A 16374-nucleotide genomic window follows, 5' to 3' on the forward strand; every position below is an offset into this window, starting at 1 on the left:
CATAGACGTTGATATCTGTGGCATTTGAAAAGGAAATGAACTCTAATCCTGATTATTATTTTTTTAATCAGCTTCAAAATATGCATCAGAAGTAATTTTCACAGCTGTTGCTGATTTGTTAGTACATCTGTCCTCAAATCTCCCTGCTGTTTGCTTTATGGTTTGCAATCTTATTTTCATTTGTTTAAAGAAATGTTTTTCTCTCCCCTGTTGTTACATGAGACATTCACATGAACAACAGCACAACAAAGAAACTGCCTATACCCACAGCCCTGTCAAGTGTCGTAGCAACCAGGTGCAAATGGAGCAGCACTGCCTTTCCCAGCCCCTCTTGCAGTTCTGCTCCTCTCACCCTAGAAATGACACAAAATGGTGCCAAACTATGATTCTTTCAGACAATTGAGAACTGCTTTAATTCATTAGGGAGACCTATTCTGTGTCATGTGCTTTAGAGGAAGAACCTGTTTCCCTCATTAGACCAGCTAACAAAATGGAAAATACAGGCAGTTTTCAAACTCAAAGTCCCTTTAACCAGTCTAAGCCCAAAAGTTTGCTCATTTTTCCAACTATGTGATAGGTTTAAAGCAAGACTGGACCTCAAGCTCTGAATTTTGCACTTCTTGTTCTTTGGACTGTACTACATTTGGCACTGTATGGCATGACAGGCCTTACAATCAGTTGCATTTTCACAAGAATGCAGAACTGAGGGAGACAGAACTTATTTTTGTTAAACTATTTGTCTGAGTCTATATTGGAAGGAGGATTTTTTTGGAGGGGAGGGATCATGAAACAGCACACCACAGCCAGTGCCATCAGCAAGCAGGCAGAAGTCCTGATAACAGAGGAGCAGGCTTGGGTTCCCACAGGTTGTCACCCAGCCTGAACTAAAGTGGTCTGAAATGCTCCACAGGAAACCTTAGGAATTAAAAATTACATCCCCTAACTCACCTTCTGGCCTTCACAGTCAGGCCAGTCTGAGCGGTTTAACCACAAAGCCTTCACGGCATGGCTGGAGGGTTGTTAGGGTTTTTTTAATTATGGTCATTTTGTAATTGGATAAAAGCTGTGAATTCTACAGTATTACAGGCACATCACAAGTAATTAAATACTTCTCCACAGATCTGTATTGCTGTTAGCTAAATAACATTTGCGACTTGACACATACTTCTGCAGTTGCAATTATGGTAAATATTACAACTGGGAAAATAAGGTGCAGGTCCACCAGGCAGTTTGAAAAGCGCACACACTTTTGACCAAGTCCTGCCATGCACACCTCAGTGCAACTGCCAGATGTAGCTCTGTGGTTGCAGAGATAAGAACAATGTTTCTCTCAGGTCTTATTTTCAAGGCTTATTATTATCATGGTATGCAAGTTTACTGCACAGGCATCATTCAAAAATCAAGACTAACAAATGAAAGTGTGATCAAGCCTGGGTAAAGCATTCTGTGTATCTGCATTTTGTAATAGTGCTAAGCTCAGAGAGCAAATAGCTCTGGTAACTGAGATGTTTGCCCTCAGTGTGCTCCAATAAACTGATTTACCTTGCTTCTCTTTTTTTTTTTTTTCCTTTTTTCTAAAAAAGAGCTGACGCAAGTTTGTCAAAGGGAGTTGTTGAGTTGTAGCAGCTGTTGATTGGTTCATCTGATACACTCCCATTTGTCTTTAAATCACTGTCCAACTGCTCTAGGTTGCACATGAGCAAACTTTTCATTACAGGTGCAATTCCTAAAAGATATAACCTGCTTAGCAAGCAAGCAAGAGAAACTGCTTGACTCGGAGGTAAACCTAATACTTTTTTTCTTTGTAATATTTGATTGGTATATTTTAGACACTGGTCGCATCTTTAAAAACTGATAATTAGAAATGTAATTAATCTGTAAATAGAAGTGCAATGTGAAGGATGGGCTCCTTAAGATTTACTGACATGATAATTTATGTTGGCAAGTATCTTTGGTATTTCTTTAGGAATGAAATTCAGTCATTTGTTTTTCATACAGCAAATCAAAACCTAAGCAACCAGAGAAGCAGCAAAGGATGTTCAAAACTGACCAGGCAATTAAGAAATGAACGCTTGCTTCTCTTTACAGCCCTTAGCTAACTTCTGATATTTTTTTTTCAAGGTTCCTGATTTGCTTAGCTAATGTTTCTGTAAATAAATGAATTTGCGAAAGCAGGCTTTGCATTTTAATTGTTTATTTCAGAGTAACAATACTTATTTCATTTTGAAATGGCTGCACAGACAATAATATTATAAACTCACTGACATAAAGATAAAGAATCTGGCAAAATCTGCTAAGTAAGATATCATAGCAGAGTTTACAAATCTTGATACTGCAAATCTTATGGACATGTTAATCATACCTGTGACCTGGCATTATTTGCCTAATGGTTGTCCATTCTCCTGATGTCCTAGCTGCAGACTGGACATAAATCAATAACATTGTGAAATCAGGCGCCAAAAATTTCAGCATTTCCTGAGTCATTTCTGAAAACCGTTATTTAATAAAAGATAATAAAAAATGCAGAACCCTATAGTTCTATAGAGATAAATAACTTTCCTTTAGTAATAGGCTAATCTCTTCTGCAACCCGTATTTCCATTTTAATGCTGTACTTTAAGAAAAATCTTTTCTGTTTAGCTAAATACCTCAGGAGGCAGCAAAACCGTGGATTGTATTGAAGCCAAGTTTAAGGCAAACTATAGAGCTAAGCGATTTCTCTGGTATGTAAACATAAGGGGGAAATGTACTGACTTCAACTGAAGTGAAGGGAAAAGTAGTGGAGAGTTCTTCAGTTGCTTTCAAATTTACAAAATTCCTCTCTACGGAAAGGAATCTGGGCAGATCACAATGGGTTTGAATGCCTGAAACAGACTTCAGGCACAAAATTCAGAACTTTGAAGCATGAGGTGCTAAATCTCAGGGAAACTAAAGCAGATGAACTTTGGTGTTTCTCCTCTGATATCATGTGCAAACTTCTGGCATGGCCCAGGCCTGCCCAACCTTGGTGGTTGTGCCCTGTCACACCATCACTGCCCTGGTCCCTGGCCACCACCCAGCAGCGGTTTGGCTGCCACAAACCCCTGTAAGGGTACAACCGAGCACCTGTCTGCCAGGCCTGGAGGTGGGCTTGGACATGGCACAGCGGGCAGCCTTTGCATTTTATTTTAAACACAGTCAGCCAGTGCATCCCCATTTTTCTGAATAATATCTCGCACATCAAGCAGTGAGCCAAAAGGTCCTGGGCTCCCCCATTTCCTCCTCAGCAGAAGGGTGGAAGCTCTGCCCCTTGTGTTTATTCATGGGGAGCCGATGCCACCTCAACATCCCCTCAAGCCCTTTGGTATGTGCAGTGTTAGGAATCTGCAGATATTGATTTCTGACAACTAACTACCAGCTCTGCCAAGTTCTGCTGAAGTTTAAAGGTGCTATTGGTTGTAATTACAGTCATTAATGTTTCTAGGATTCAAATTTAATACCAAGCCTGTTTCACAGGTCTCATTTATGCCATTGGCTTTCAGCTCATGGTTGCAGACCCCTTGAGGTCTACCAACCACACCCTAAAAAGTGACAACTGTAAGAAACCAGGTTCTCAACAGACTTAATTTTGCCATCTGAGGCTTTGCACCTTCAGTAGAAGACTTTTAGGAATTCAAAAATTGAAAGAAAAAAAAGAAAAGAAAAGAAAAAAATCAGTGCTTTATGCAGCAATTCCATAGCCTCTTGAGATAATGCCCATAAATCAGATCACTTGTGTAAATGTTTGACAGGACAATGTCCAGATTATTCTTATGCTGTAACACATATTTCCAGTCAATTTTTGCTCCCATTTCCAAATCGTGTTCGCTGTATTACACAGACTTTCCTCCCCAGTCTAATCTCTGTGTAAGTTAACTGCTGGCAACTTTTTTGCTTACTTTACCACTGTCTCCTGACTCTTTGAAGATCTATATTTTTGGATCACCACTTCTGCAAAAGATGTTTCTCTGACAAGCGTTAGGCAGTGCACACAGTGAAGATTTCACCCTTTACCAGAACAGGGCTAAGCGCTGTCAGATTTGTCTGCCTAACTTTTACATCACAGATTAAAAATAAACATCGGGAATTGGAAGGGCGCTGTTCTTCAGACAGAGCAGCGTCTCTGTTCAAAGACAGTTCTGTGAATGAAACCACAGTTAGGAGGGCTCTGTTGTTTTGGAGTTTTTTATTATTATTATTATTATCTGTCTCCTGGAGTTATTCATATCCCAAGAGGGCAGAAGCCCAGCCGCTGGAATGTGAGTGCCGGTGGCTCTGCCACTGTGCCCAAATCCCTCGTCCCCTCATGCGCACTCCCCGTGTGGCAGCAGAAAGGAGTAAACACAGTCGGTCTCTCTGGTAGGAAATCTCCTAATGTACTGTGATATTGCTTTGCTTTTTCAGTTGTCTGATCTGGGTGAATGTTTTTAGTAAGAAGCAAGGGATCTGACTTTAATGTCTAGCCTGGGGTCAGTTTTAACCTCCAGGATTGGTATTTAAAGTCTATATTTGCATTTCAAGAACCTGCATTCTAACATTTTGCCATTACAATTATGTTTGTAGACATTCTTAAGAGCAGCATGTGATCAGTTAGCAGGGGACAGTGAAGGTCTGGTCACTGAGCGAGCACCTATACATCTATAGATGCAAAATCAGGAAAAAGGCTATTAAATAATTGCAGGTTTAGTGCTATAAAGAGCCAGGCATAGTAATTTTTTGCTGTGGTGTTTTCTGATACTGTTATTATGCAGTGCTGGGCTGCGTTTAGTATGTGCTATTTATGAAAACTGTAATGGTTCCAGCCAGTGTGCCTGATTGCAAGGTAGCAGGTGAAGTGCCAGGAATCTGCAATCCCAGCCCCAGGTATGCCAGCAGTGTGCTACATGGTCTGTGCTCACTCCCTTCACTGGTGTGCCCCTCTGTCTCCTCACCTGCGAAACGGAGATATAAAATGCATCAAGTAACAGTTTTGGAAGTGAAAGGTCTCATAAAACTGTAACATTTCTTATACAATGTTTTCCTCTTGAAGGTGGGAATGAGCAAATGAATGTGAATGTGTAACTGCAGATAAGACTGTAACGTAAAGCTGCTGAAATCCTGGAGAAGTCTTCTTTGCAGCTTCAATTTGGACAGTTTCCTTTGGTCCATACAGAAATAGAGTTGAGCATTTATTCATATGATTTTCAAAAGGCAGGAATTTTTCTAATAAGGGTAAAGATAGCCATATCCATGCACTCATCCTGGGTGAGACAGAGCTTCTTGTCAAGGGACAAGTAAGAATTAAGCACAGATATACTGAAAAAACAGACTGGCTATATCAGAATTGCACCTTCTAATTATTAAAGAGATGACCACACAGAGGTGCTCACCTCTGTCAGATCCCAAAGAAAGGGACAAATCTTCAAAACATTTAAATATGTGACAACATTAATCTTACAACAAATGATTCAAAGCCCTGAGCATGTCACTTAAGAGTATGTATGTTTTGAAGCAGTGGTAAGAAAACCCCCCCATATATTTCCTTCATTTCTAACAGAAAATACTTCTGCATCACCATCCCCTAGAAATTCAAAAGCAGAACTTCAATAAATTATTTTCTGCTGGCTTTGTGATTTTGCCAGATGCCAAACGTTCACTGTGCATCCCATGGCCCCTGCACTCTTCGCCATTTGAAGGGAGACAGAAGGACCAAGTGCTGGCGTATAAAGGGACATTGTGCTCGCCCAGAATTTTCCCAGTCTGCAACTGTTTCCCTTCTTAATGCTATTACAAAGAACAAACACAAACCAAATAATTCACACTGGTTTATCTAATTTGTAGAAAACTCTAATGAGTTCCGTTGTGTTTCGTTTGCAGAACAGAGTGTTCTGGCAGTCCCTGCATGGTAGAGAGAACCTGCAAGCAGGCGGCACAGTGCTGTTTACCCTGAGGAAGCGAGTCTGTGTGTGCTGGAAAGCACTGACCACTCTAATGGATCGCATGGAGCTGCAAAAAGTCAACATCGAACTCGATGATCAGAGCAACAGTGGGGAAAGCCTCGAAGACAACTACACAGAGCTGGTTGATTTGGAAAAGACTGCAATTAGGAGGTAAGCATTTAAGTGGGAAGGCTGTTCTGTTCAGGCTAGAAAGCAGTAATCAGAAAACAAGCTTCACTATTGGCATCAAAACATTTCCTAGGTAATACATTGAAATTAGTATGATTGTTTAATTATTGTTTTCCCACAGAACCGACCCTCCCTGCTTGGTTCTGTGGCAGATGGTGTGCCCAGCACGGCCTGGGCAGCCCGGGTCCCCCTTGGTGGCCACTGCCTGGGGTGACCTCTGCAGGACTGAGCACCCACTTGGCAACTTCCAACCACTCTAACTGGATAGTACACATGAAATTAATACACTCTCAGGGCAGTGCAACCTGAGCACCCTGCCTCTGTGCTTCACCCCGAGAGGGAGGAGGAATGTTTTCCAAGAAGGGTGTGGAGGGCAGGAGCTCCATGCTCCTGTGGGGACAGCCTGCACTCAGGCGTCTCTAGCAGGACTCAACATAGAACCAGCACTTGGGCGGCCTGAAGTGAACATCTCAAAACCAGCCATCAGCCCCCAACTCTCAGCTTGCTGACCCTACCCAGCACGTATCTACAACAGGGCAGTTGCAAGTTCCTTGGATGTGAAGTATGTGCTCAACTTTAGCACACTGCTGGCAGTAAGGAATTGTTACTTTCCAACATCTGCAATCAGATATAATTTGAAGATTACTGGTTTTAGAACTAAATTCCAAGGCAAAGCAGAGATTTATTAAGCATGTCATTGGATATGAGCCTCTTACAGGAGAAAAGAAGGGTTTTTTTCTGAAGAATAATTAAATATTTATTGCAATGTCAAATGAAAGTTTCCATTAATGACAAAAAGCACTGTTTGAACATAACATGTGTCATAAACCTTATATATACTTTTTCTTATTTTTGTGTTCAGTCCATTTACCAGTGACGATGCAGAAAGTCAGAAGTTCCTTACAAATGGATATCTGGGTAAAAAGAAATTGGATGAATATAATGAAGAATATGTAAGTTTTATCCTTTTTTAAGGGTAGTAACAAAATAAGTCTTACTGACCTGAATTTTTTTCCAGAAGTTTCAGTAAATAAGTTACTCTGGAGCTTGATCAGCATAATATTGGCTTAGGAAGAGTAAACACATTTTTTAACGGTTAGTGCAGTAAACTCTTTCTGCTGTTTAGCAAGTAAACTGGGTCTTTACTTCACAAGTAATCAGAAGAATTCCCCAGATTATACTTGGACTTCAGTAACACCTGATCATCTCACCAGAGTTGCTCAGCCGTGGTGGGTCTGCATCCATTTTTCTGACAGGAGATTTGGTTCAGGGGAACTTTGTTGCTCCTGTATCAAGGTAGAGCTGGGCCTTAGTGTGTGCGTGTTTGTATTGTTTGTTTACAGCATCTGTGCAAATGAATCCACATCCAGCTGCATTTCTTTAAAGAAAAGACATTCATGTTTGGCTTTATAATGCTGAACATTACACACTCAACACGCTTCCAAATCTTTAAACAACTCCATGTGCAAAGGGAAGCACAGCACCAGTTCCTGAAGTGTGCATGTGGGTACTTCTCTGCTCAGGATTTAACTTTATTCAAGTTTTCATGAACTGGGCGCAAAGAAAAGCATTGTTTTACTGGTCACATCATAGGCTTTATTAGGATTGATCAAACAAAACCAATATTATTTGTGATTGGAAGCTAAAATTAAGAGCCATATTGTCCCCATTTCCTTTCCACTTGGTGGCAGATGTGACTCCCTCACACCCCATCCCTCTTCTCCAAGCTGCTTGCCCATTCCCACTCTCCTGCCTGCATCCTGAGCCACATAGCACTTCTTCTAGCTCCCCAAGAAGCACATCCTACTTGGAGAAAAACTGAAAAAACAGATGGATTCATTTTTAAAAGCGTCTGAATTTGCTAAATCTATAATTAGGAAAGCTACTAGATAACAGCATGTATTTCTATAGAGGCTGGCCAACACAGCTGGTTGTGGCTATGTCACGTCAGTTGCCTGTTAGGGATGTAAACCTCCTCCCCGGTGAGACGAGGGGAGAGCGGAAAGAGGGAAGCATCTACCAGCACAACTGGCCTTGGCAGTGAAAGAGACTCCTTATGGTAGCAAGTGTCTGTGGGCTCAGGAACCTTGATAAGGCTCCACCTCTAAGGATCAAGGGAGCAACATGGGGAAAATCAAAAATGAGGATCATTATTATGCAAATTGATTGCCATTTTATGTTCTTGATCCCAACAGCATCTGGGCAGAGCTTCCTTTGGAATGTCCTCGTTCAACCTCAGCAATGCCATTATGGGCAGCGGCATATTAGGGCTCTCCTATGCCATGGCCAACACAGGAATTATCCTTTTTGTGTAAGTACATAGAAAGAAAAGCAAATACAATATAAGGAGTGAGCTGGAGCTAAAGTTTTTGTGGTTATACAGGTACGTTAAGCATGATTTTTTAGCTGAAAAGTTTTGTAAGATCATCTGCAATAAAAACATTTTACCTGCACCACAAGGAAATGCCCACTGCTGACAAACCTCTTTTTTGAAAAAAAAAAAAACTTAACCCTGTTTTGTATCAGGAACACAACTGTGAATTGATACTGTGCAGTAAAAAAACAGAGGGGAAGAACAGTATACTGGTCCTAAAATAAGAAGAGCAGTCTTCCTGGTTCAGTACAGGAATTCAACAAGGAAAATAAATCACTCATAAAGTATATAATTACATCATCCCAACAATCTAATCACTACGCAGAAATGGAAGAAGAATATTTCATATAAGTCTGAAATAGCAGCATGCTTTGAATGTAAAGACATTCACAGATTTATTCAGATTTCATATTGCTCCCTCAAGTCTATTTGTACTCAATATGCACCCGTGACAGCAGCGGTATGTGGCTGACATTCAGTATCTATACAAAATGGGTTTTGATTGACAGCAACAGAGAGCCATGTTAAGTTTTTTGATCTATGGATAACTTTTCAAAATGAGAGAGACTGCACAAGAAAGAAAAAAAAAAAAAAAAAGGTTTTCTTTTTTTAATAACTAGTTTCAGTTTTAACTGAAGCCTTAATTTTAATACCCCATGAGGCTGGAATAAAGCCTGACAGCACTGTATGACAACAGGCTATTGTTTCACATTACTGAAATCTAATAAACCTTTAAATCAGGTTGCTTGGCCATCATTGTGTGGCTTCTTTCTTCTGGAGATCATGTAAGTACAACAGCAACAGCATTTGAAATGCTACTTGTAGGTTCCAGTTGCTAAGAGACACCTCATGTTTCGCTAGCAGAAATTTTAACTGAAAATTAATTGTAGATGCTGTCCTGGATAAGTATGTCCCAGCACCTGCATTCAAATGGTTTAGATACAGTATTTGCAGATACAGAAACAAAAGAAAATTCTAAAGTTGACTGCATTAGAGTATGAAAAATGTAGGATTTTTTTCCTCCAACCTTCTCTGAGCATTTTTTCTAATCAGTATGGCCAGAAATAACTGGGAAGAAAATTGTGATACATCAACGCTTACTAGGGGAAAAAAAAAAGCCTTTGTAAAATCTTTGTGTCTGTTCATTCACACAGGTGGCTAAAAAAAATCTGAAAAGAGCCTAATGACAGTAGCTCTGTTGTCAGTGCTAAAGCAAGGAGTAATGCTAAAGCAGCCCTATGGAGTCTTAAACAGCAAAAACAAAGAATGTCTCTACCCCACGGCTCATTTTATTTTCTGTCCTGCCTCCATACTTTCTGCATGAGAACATTTTCCCTCCTGGTAGAGGAAGGAGTTTTATTTAAAAGTACAAAACTGTGCAGGGATACTGTTACCTCCATGGCATGCATCCACTTGCCAAAGGTTCCTCTGTTTTCATAGATCATGACGTTAGCATTAGCAGGACCGAAAAATCCCATCTACTAAATGGAAACTGCTGGACATGAGTTCTAATTTAGATGATGCTTGCAGCATTGTCTAAATTTTTGTAATTTCCTGTTCTCATGTTGCCCAAGTGCTGTTGCTCTCATGCTCAAAGATCTTCTACAAGGTGAAGGTGGAAGGATGTGTCCTAAAACTCAGAAGCTCTCCAGAAGTTCCCATTACATCCTTTTCTCCCATGGGCAAGGTTTGCAGTGGCACTTAGAACACATTAGAGCATCTCTTCTGCTGCCTGGTGTGTTCTAACGAGTTCAATCAGGGTGGCTTCGGTTTACAACACCTTATGTGTCAGGACATGGAGACCATGTCTCTGAATAGCAGCCACACGGGTGCCTCTTATCCAAGGAAGGTGCTATCTTCACAGGATACACTGCAGCCTCAGAAACGATCCTCCCTTACCATATTGCATGAGTTCACAGCATAAAAGACAACGCCACTTACATGAGGTCTGTAGAGTTGTCTGTCTCTCTTAGTGAAATAAACTTGAGAGAGACATGATGTTCTGGTGACCATCATACGGCCCCAGGGCCTATGCCTTCTGCTAGGCTGCAGCTCATTTATGAATTTGTCTGTCCGTGTCTCTCATATCTATACCAAGCTGTGTGTTCAGTGGAGTGGAAGGTGTGGGCACAACCTCCTGTTTAGCCATGGAATAGGGCACATCAGTATTTCCTAGCTCCGTCATGTTATCATGGCACACCCTTCCACACCAACACTTGTTCAGGCTAATGACAAGACAGTTATGGTAATAACTGCCCATGGTGTTGTGCCCTGAAAACGTCATACAAAGCTACATTTTCCACCAGCAGTTTGCAAGAGGTAGACAGCTGAAATCATATAAGATGCAAATGTGTGGAAGGAATATGGCAGTAATCAGAATTAATGAATTCAGGCACCAGTACCTTCAAGCAGACTAGACTAAAAGAGTAACCTGCAAGCACTCCAGGAGCAGGTTTACCAGCGTCATGTCATGCTTTAACATTATGCAATATTTCTAATGTACTTTGCAAGTGGGCATCTCAAGCTAAGCTCCACAACTTCATGGTGACATGGCAGTAGCCAAAAGTAGTGACTAGCCAGGAGCTGGCAGTGAAGTTTTCAGTCATGGTTTTGTTGTTTGGTTTTTTTTTAATAGCTCTGAGTATGGATATAGATTAAAATGAGAGGTCAGTGGCCAGGTAAAAGACCAAAGACCTGACTCTTGGATAGAAATAAATTTGTTTTAGTAGCATCTTGTTAGGACATCCTTGTGGAATAACAAAAATTGGCACCTACCTGGGCTTAAATAAGCCATGAGGGTCTTGTGGAGTGTATAAGGTGCAACCACATTTAAAATTAAGCTACAGTTGACACTTACTTCTGCATTTAGCACTGGGACTCCAAAGTACAGACTTGGTGAAAACTATTTACACATTGAACTTCGTGAGAATGAGTACATTCAAACTAACTGAGTGTCTCTGATGTCCTGCTTGGGATTCTGATTTCTGCTTTGCCTTGCAGAGTTCTGCTGCTCAGCGTAGCAATAATGTCACTCTACTCAGTCCACCTCTTACTGAAGACATCAAAAGAAGGAGGTATGAGGATCAGGCTGTGACTAAGGTTCCCTACTGCGTGCATGTATTTTACCTTGGAATGCAATTAGTCAAGTATGTCCAATGCAGTGTCTCATGTTTCTTTTTTTGTTCCTTTTTTTTTTTTTTCTGCCAGGATCACTAATATATGAAAAACTTGGAGAAAAGGCATTTGGCTGGCCTGGGAAGTGTGGTGTTTTCATTTCTGTTACAATGCAAAACATTGGAGGTAAGGGGAAAAAGTTTTCTAGGAAAAAAGTTTTCCAACTTACGAAGTTTTCTACAGAATATAAGTGCTTTCTCTCCTCTGTTGGGTTAAAAGGCATCAGAGATGGGGCAGGTACAGTATACACTAAATCGTAATAAGGAAGGACAGGAGAAATTCACCTTGCCTTGATTCAGCTATGTGACATTTCAGTGCCTGGTCGAAGCTCATTGCCTGGGATCTCCCCATGACTGTGAAGTGATGGCTTAAACGGCTTGGCTGACTTTGCCCAAGGATTCAGCCACTTCTCTTCATTGACTACAATTCAGACTAAACATCATCTGCTTTAACTTAGAAAAGATGAATACCGCATAAAAGGAAAAGCACATCATTCTGATTTCTCCATAAAATAAAGGAGCTCATTTTCCAGCTGAATTCTAGAGAATTCCAGCAATTTTTCATTTGAATTCGTTTTCTGCTTGAAACAACAGTGGGGTTGTGATCTCTCTAAGATGCTGAGTGCTTAAGAGTGATTGTTTAAAGTATTAATCCACAAAGACACTTCCCGTGAAATATCTATCAAATAAACTCCATCCTCTCAGAATAGGAGACTGATTATCTACCAACATAAACAGTAGGGGTAGGAATGCACCTTTGTGCAACAAAGATTATTTCCTTTTTATAACTTGGGAAAAGCCTTTTAGGAAACTGGAGAACACCATATCTGAAAACTCAGGGGAGCTTTTAATTTTTTCCAGATTTCTTAAGGAGAGGTAGTTGAAATACAAATTAAATATGTCAGAGGTCCATTAAATGTCTGTAGATTATTTTGTGATTTCTCTCTTGGAACTTGGTATGTGTTGCAAATCTCCAATGACAACTTTGCTACCCAGACAGAGGTGGTTCATCTCTCTACCGCAAGAGGCTTTTTGATTTTGTTCATGGGAGATCCTATTCCATGGCCTCCCTTTCCTTCCTCAAGCCTGGATATGATATCCAAACATGGCTGAATTCAGGAAGGAAGTAAACTTCCCTGTTGGAGAGGAATAACTGTTCATCTAGTCCAGTGGTTTTCAGCCTCTTATCTAGATTGATCCATAGTCTCCAGAGACCTCTACGTGGTCAAAGAAAAACAGCTGAAAAAAGTATGTCTTCTGGCAGTACATTTAAATGAGATGTGTAGAAATCCACCCTTCCATCAGGAATCTTGACAACCAGGGTTTGGGTTTTTTTTTATACATGGAGTAGAGTATTGAAAGAAAGAAGCTGAAAACAGAAGGGATAAAGTAGATGAAGATATTTAGAGGCAGTAACAATTACAAAACTACAACAACAGAACATGGATGGACAGTGTCCATTGCAAAACCAACATTTATAACAGAAAAGCAAAAGGAAAAGTTAAGAGTGTAAATTTCATCAGAACAGTGATTTGAGCATGTTGTTAATTCAGTAATAACTGTATTGTATTCTAATACTGAGTGCTAGATGTCCTTCAGAACATCCTCATAACAATACCAAGGAAACACCATCTATTTAGGCATACTGCTATTTGAGCAAATCTTCTCTATTTCAGCAAAAACTGGTTTCCCAAAACAATGTATTTTTCATGCAGCATAAATGTTTTTTAAAACATATTATTTTTGTTGGACACTGTTTTCTCTGAAAGTGTTTATTTGTTATTGTTTTTTGGTTTTTTTGTTTCTTTTCAGCAATGTCAAGCTACCTCTTTATTATTAAATATGAACTTCCTGAAGTGATCAGAGCATTCATGAAACTTGAGGAGAGTTCTGGGTAGGTACTTTTGCCTAACATGAACCTCAGAGGAAAATTTTTCACTTTTGTGTCAGCATGAACCTCAGAGGAAAATTTTTCACTTTTGTGTCAACGATAATGTTTGTTGTTTTTTATTCCTTCTCTTTAGAGAATGGTACCTAAATGGCAACTATCTCGTCATACTCGTAACAGTTGGGGTTATTCTTCCTCTCTCTCTTCTAAAGAGTTTAGGTATGATTAATGCCCCAAATAACCTAATTTCTTATTTCTACTAGGACTATGAATTTATATGTAGCTGAACTGTATTTTTTTTTTATTGCTGCACAGGTTATCTTGGTTATACGAGTGGGTTTTCGCTGACCTGTATGGTTTTCTTTGTCAGTGTGGTAGGTGACTGTTTGGGTATTGTCTCTAAGCAAACAGAGAGCCTGTGAACTGTTCAGTGCTGTTATATTTCTTACCATGACAATTTAATGTGAATGTTAGACTAGCACCTGCAAGTGAACCAAATCAACAAGCCTATTGCTGAATGAGCCCAGAAGAAAAAAAAAAAAAAAATCCACCTAAAAAACACTTGAGAGGCAGAGTAACAGCAAATACTTGCAGGAGAAGCAGAAGTGGTAGCACTTGGTTTCTTCCTTCCTCTCTTTCCCCTCTCTCTTTCGTGTGCCTGTTTACATTTGTTGTCATATCATGGATGTAAGTGTAATCTCCTACAGTGCTACTCTTCTGATGACATTGTCTACTCTTTTGTAGGTAATCCTCAAGAAATCCCAAATACCTTGTCCTCTCCCCATCATGGACCATGGGTTTGAAAACTGGACCACCACCAACAACACAGTGCCAATGCACCTGATCATGTTACCAAATGAGTCTCTCAGTTCTGGTGTGAATTTCATGATGGACAACACTGCTGGGCACTTGCCAGGCCTTGAGGAACCAAAAGATACCTCTGCCAGAAGTGGTGTAGAATATGAAGCACACAGTGACAGTAGTGACATGTGTCAGCCGAAATACTTTGTGTTCAACTCACGGGTAAGGGAGATTCTGTAGAATTTGTCTTTAGTCATTCGTACCAGAGCTAACCTGCTGCCTGCCAAAAGTCAGAGGTACAGCAGTGACCATTCTTACTAATGGGAGCTTTATTTTACAGACTGCCTATGCAATACCCATCCTGGCATTTGCATTCGTATGCCACCCTGAGGTGCTACCAATATACAGTGAACTGAAAGAGTAAGGTTCTTAAATTTTGTCCCATAATTCCAGTTAACCATACCTAGAGATCACTTTCTACATGTTCTACCTTGATTGCTCGTGTGTAGACACCCACCTGCTGATGATTTATTGCTTTTCATAATGAGGAGATAGTGGCTTTGCTTTGACCTAATAGTCAGATATTGGTGACAGAGAACCACTGTTCAGATAGAAGCATTGAACAATATTTACTTACGAAAGGAGGAATCTGGACAATCCTCCAAATTATGTAAAATCTATTGGGGAATATGGTTGCACTGAAACAGATAGTTTTGGTTTCTAATAATATCTTAATGAGTTCTGTATCCGGATCAGCTGCTGCTTACTCCTAAGGTTTCCTGGGATACCATTGGTTTGAGTGTCTTACATATATTCTTTACCAAGCCAATTTTGCTTATCAAATATCAAAAATCAAATACACTTGCTTGAATCAGCAGAGTTGATGGTTGGGAAGAGCTAAGAAAACGCATTTGTTCAACAGCAAGGATTGCATTACAGGAGGTTGGGCTGCAAAACTCAAGGAGGCCAAGACCCATTGCTTCCTATTTCAGCACGCTTAACCTCAGAAGAAATAAAAATTCTCAGGTGGCTTGGGAACATGCTTCCAGGTCCTATAAGCTGAAGATTTTCTTATACAAAATCTTTAACCAAAGGATTTCTAAAGAATCAGTTTTACCTATAGGACATCCTTGAACATGCAGAACAGTCCTGTGTAGGTATAAGGGTATGTTCATATAGAACTGGTTGAAAGCTTTTGTCTATTACTATTATCAGCCCCAATTTTAACCACTCCATTTTTCACTTAAAATACACCATTTGAGATTGATAGTATATAAATAATGATATACAAAATAATGTGGCACATTTATTTGCTGTCACTAAGTAAGCAGTAGAAATTGAGTTTCAACACACTTTTATAAGTCTGTGCTGTTCTGCATAATCTGTGAATCTTCAAGTAAAGAGCTCTGTATAACCAATATAGTTGCTATGAACTAACTAGCCAGTGAGGGGATGTCAGTAGAGCTATGACTCTTCAGAATACTTCTTGTACAAATAGAGACTTTATAATAGCACTGTTACTCTCTTTCTCTCCTACTTCAGTCGCTCCCGAAAGCGGATGCAGAATGTCTCAAATATCTCCATCACTGGCATGCTTATCATGTACCTTCTGGCCGCCCTTTTTGGATACCTTACCTTCTATGGTAGGTCAAAGCCTTGTTCTCTACAGAACTTTCCCTCTGATTTTAAAGCAGGTGAGATAGTTCTATCACACTGAGACTCAAGTGTTCGTATATTTTCAGCGGGCCTGAATCCAGGTGTAATCATTATTCAGACATAATACGCAGTTGTGTAACCTCCTGAACAAGTGGTGGGACTTATCCAGCTGCCAGACCACAGGTTCCTCACTCATGAGATACTCAGAGACGCCTGCTAGGGGGACCAGTTGTGCATCTCTTGGTTTTGTGAACTCAGACAACAAGCTACTGTAAACTTAGCTCTTGGCAAAGGCCAAGAGGGACTGTATTAAAAATATGCTAGTGCTCAACAGTTTAATGTAAGTCTACTAAGTGCT

General features: G+C 40.2%; 1 protein-coding gene across 2 annotated transcripts in view; it reads left to right on the plus strand.

Annotated features, from left to right (window-relative positions):
- SLC38A4 (solute carrier family 38 member 4) overlaps positions 1-16374 on the plus strand; it is a 33130-nt gene that overhangs the window by 9726 nt on the left and 7030 nt on the right. The window contains exons 1-12 of one of the 2 annotated variants that reach the window (XM_065841122.2): positions 1692-1780; positions 5874-6106; positions 6987-7077; positions 8320-8435; positions 11499-11572; positions 11706-11798; positions 13484-13565; positions 13696-13778; positions 13875-13933; positions 14304-14582; positions 14701-14780; positions 15903-16003. In XM_065841122.2, coding sequence (XP_065697194.1) covers positions 5988-6106; positions 6987-7077; positions 8320-8435; positions 11499-11572; positions 11706-11798; positions 13484-13565; positions 13696-13778; positions 13875-13933; positions 14304-14582; positions 14701-14780; positions 15903-16003 — 1177 coding nt within the window. In that variant the 5' untranslated portion in view covers positions 1692-1780; positions 5874-5987. Of the gene's footprint in view, positions 1-1691; positions 1781-5873; positions 6107-6986; positions 7078-8319; positions 8436-11498; positions 11573-11705; positions 11799-13483; positions 13566-13695; positions 13779-13874; positions 13934-14303; positions 14583-14700; positions 14781-15902; positions 16004-16374 lie in introns of those variants that run through there. The other variant, XM_065841140.2, reaches the window with a different exon arrangement.

Source organism: Patagioenas fasciata, chromosome 1 (genome assembly GCF_037038585.1).
Source record: "Patagioenas fasciata isolate bPatFas1 chromosome 1, bPatFas1.hap1, whole genome shotgun sequence".
Taxonomy (NCBI): domain Eukaryota; kingdom Metazoa; phylum Chordata; class Aves; order Columbiformes; family Columbidae; genus Patagioenas; species Patagioenas fasciata.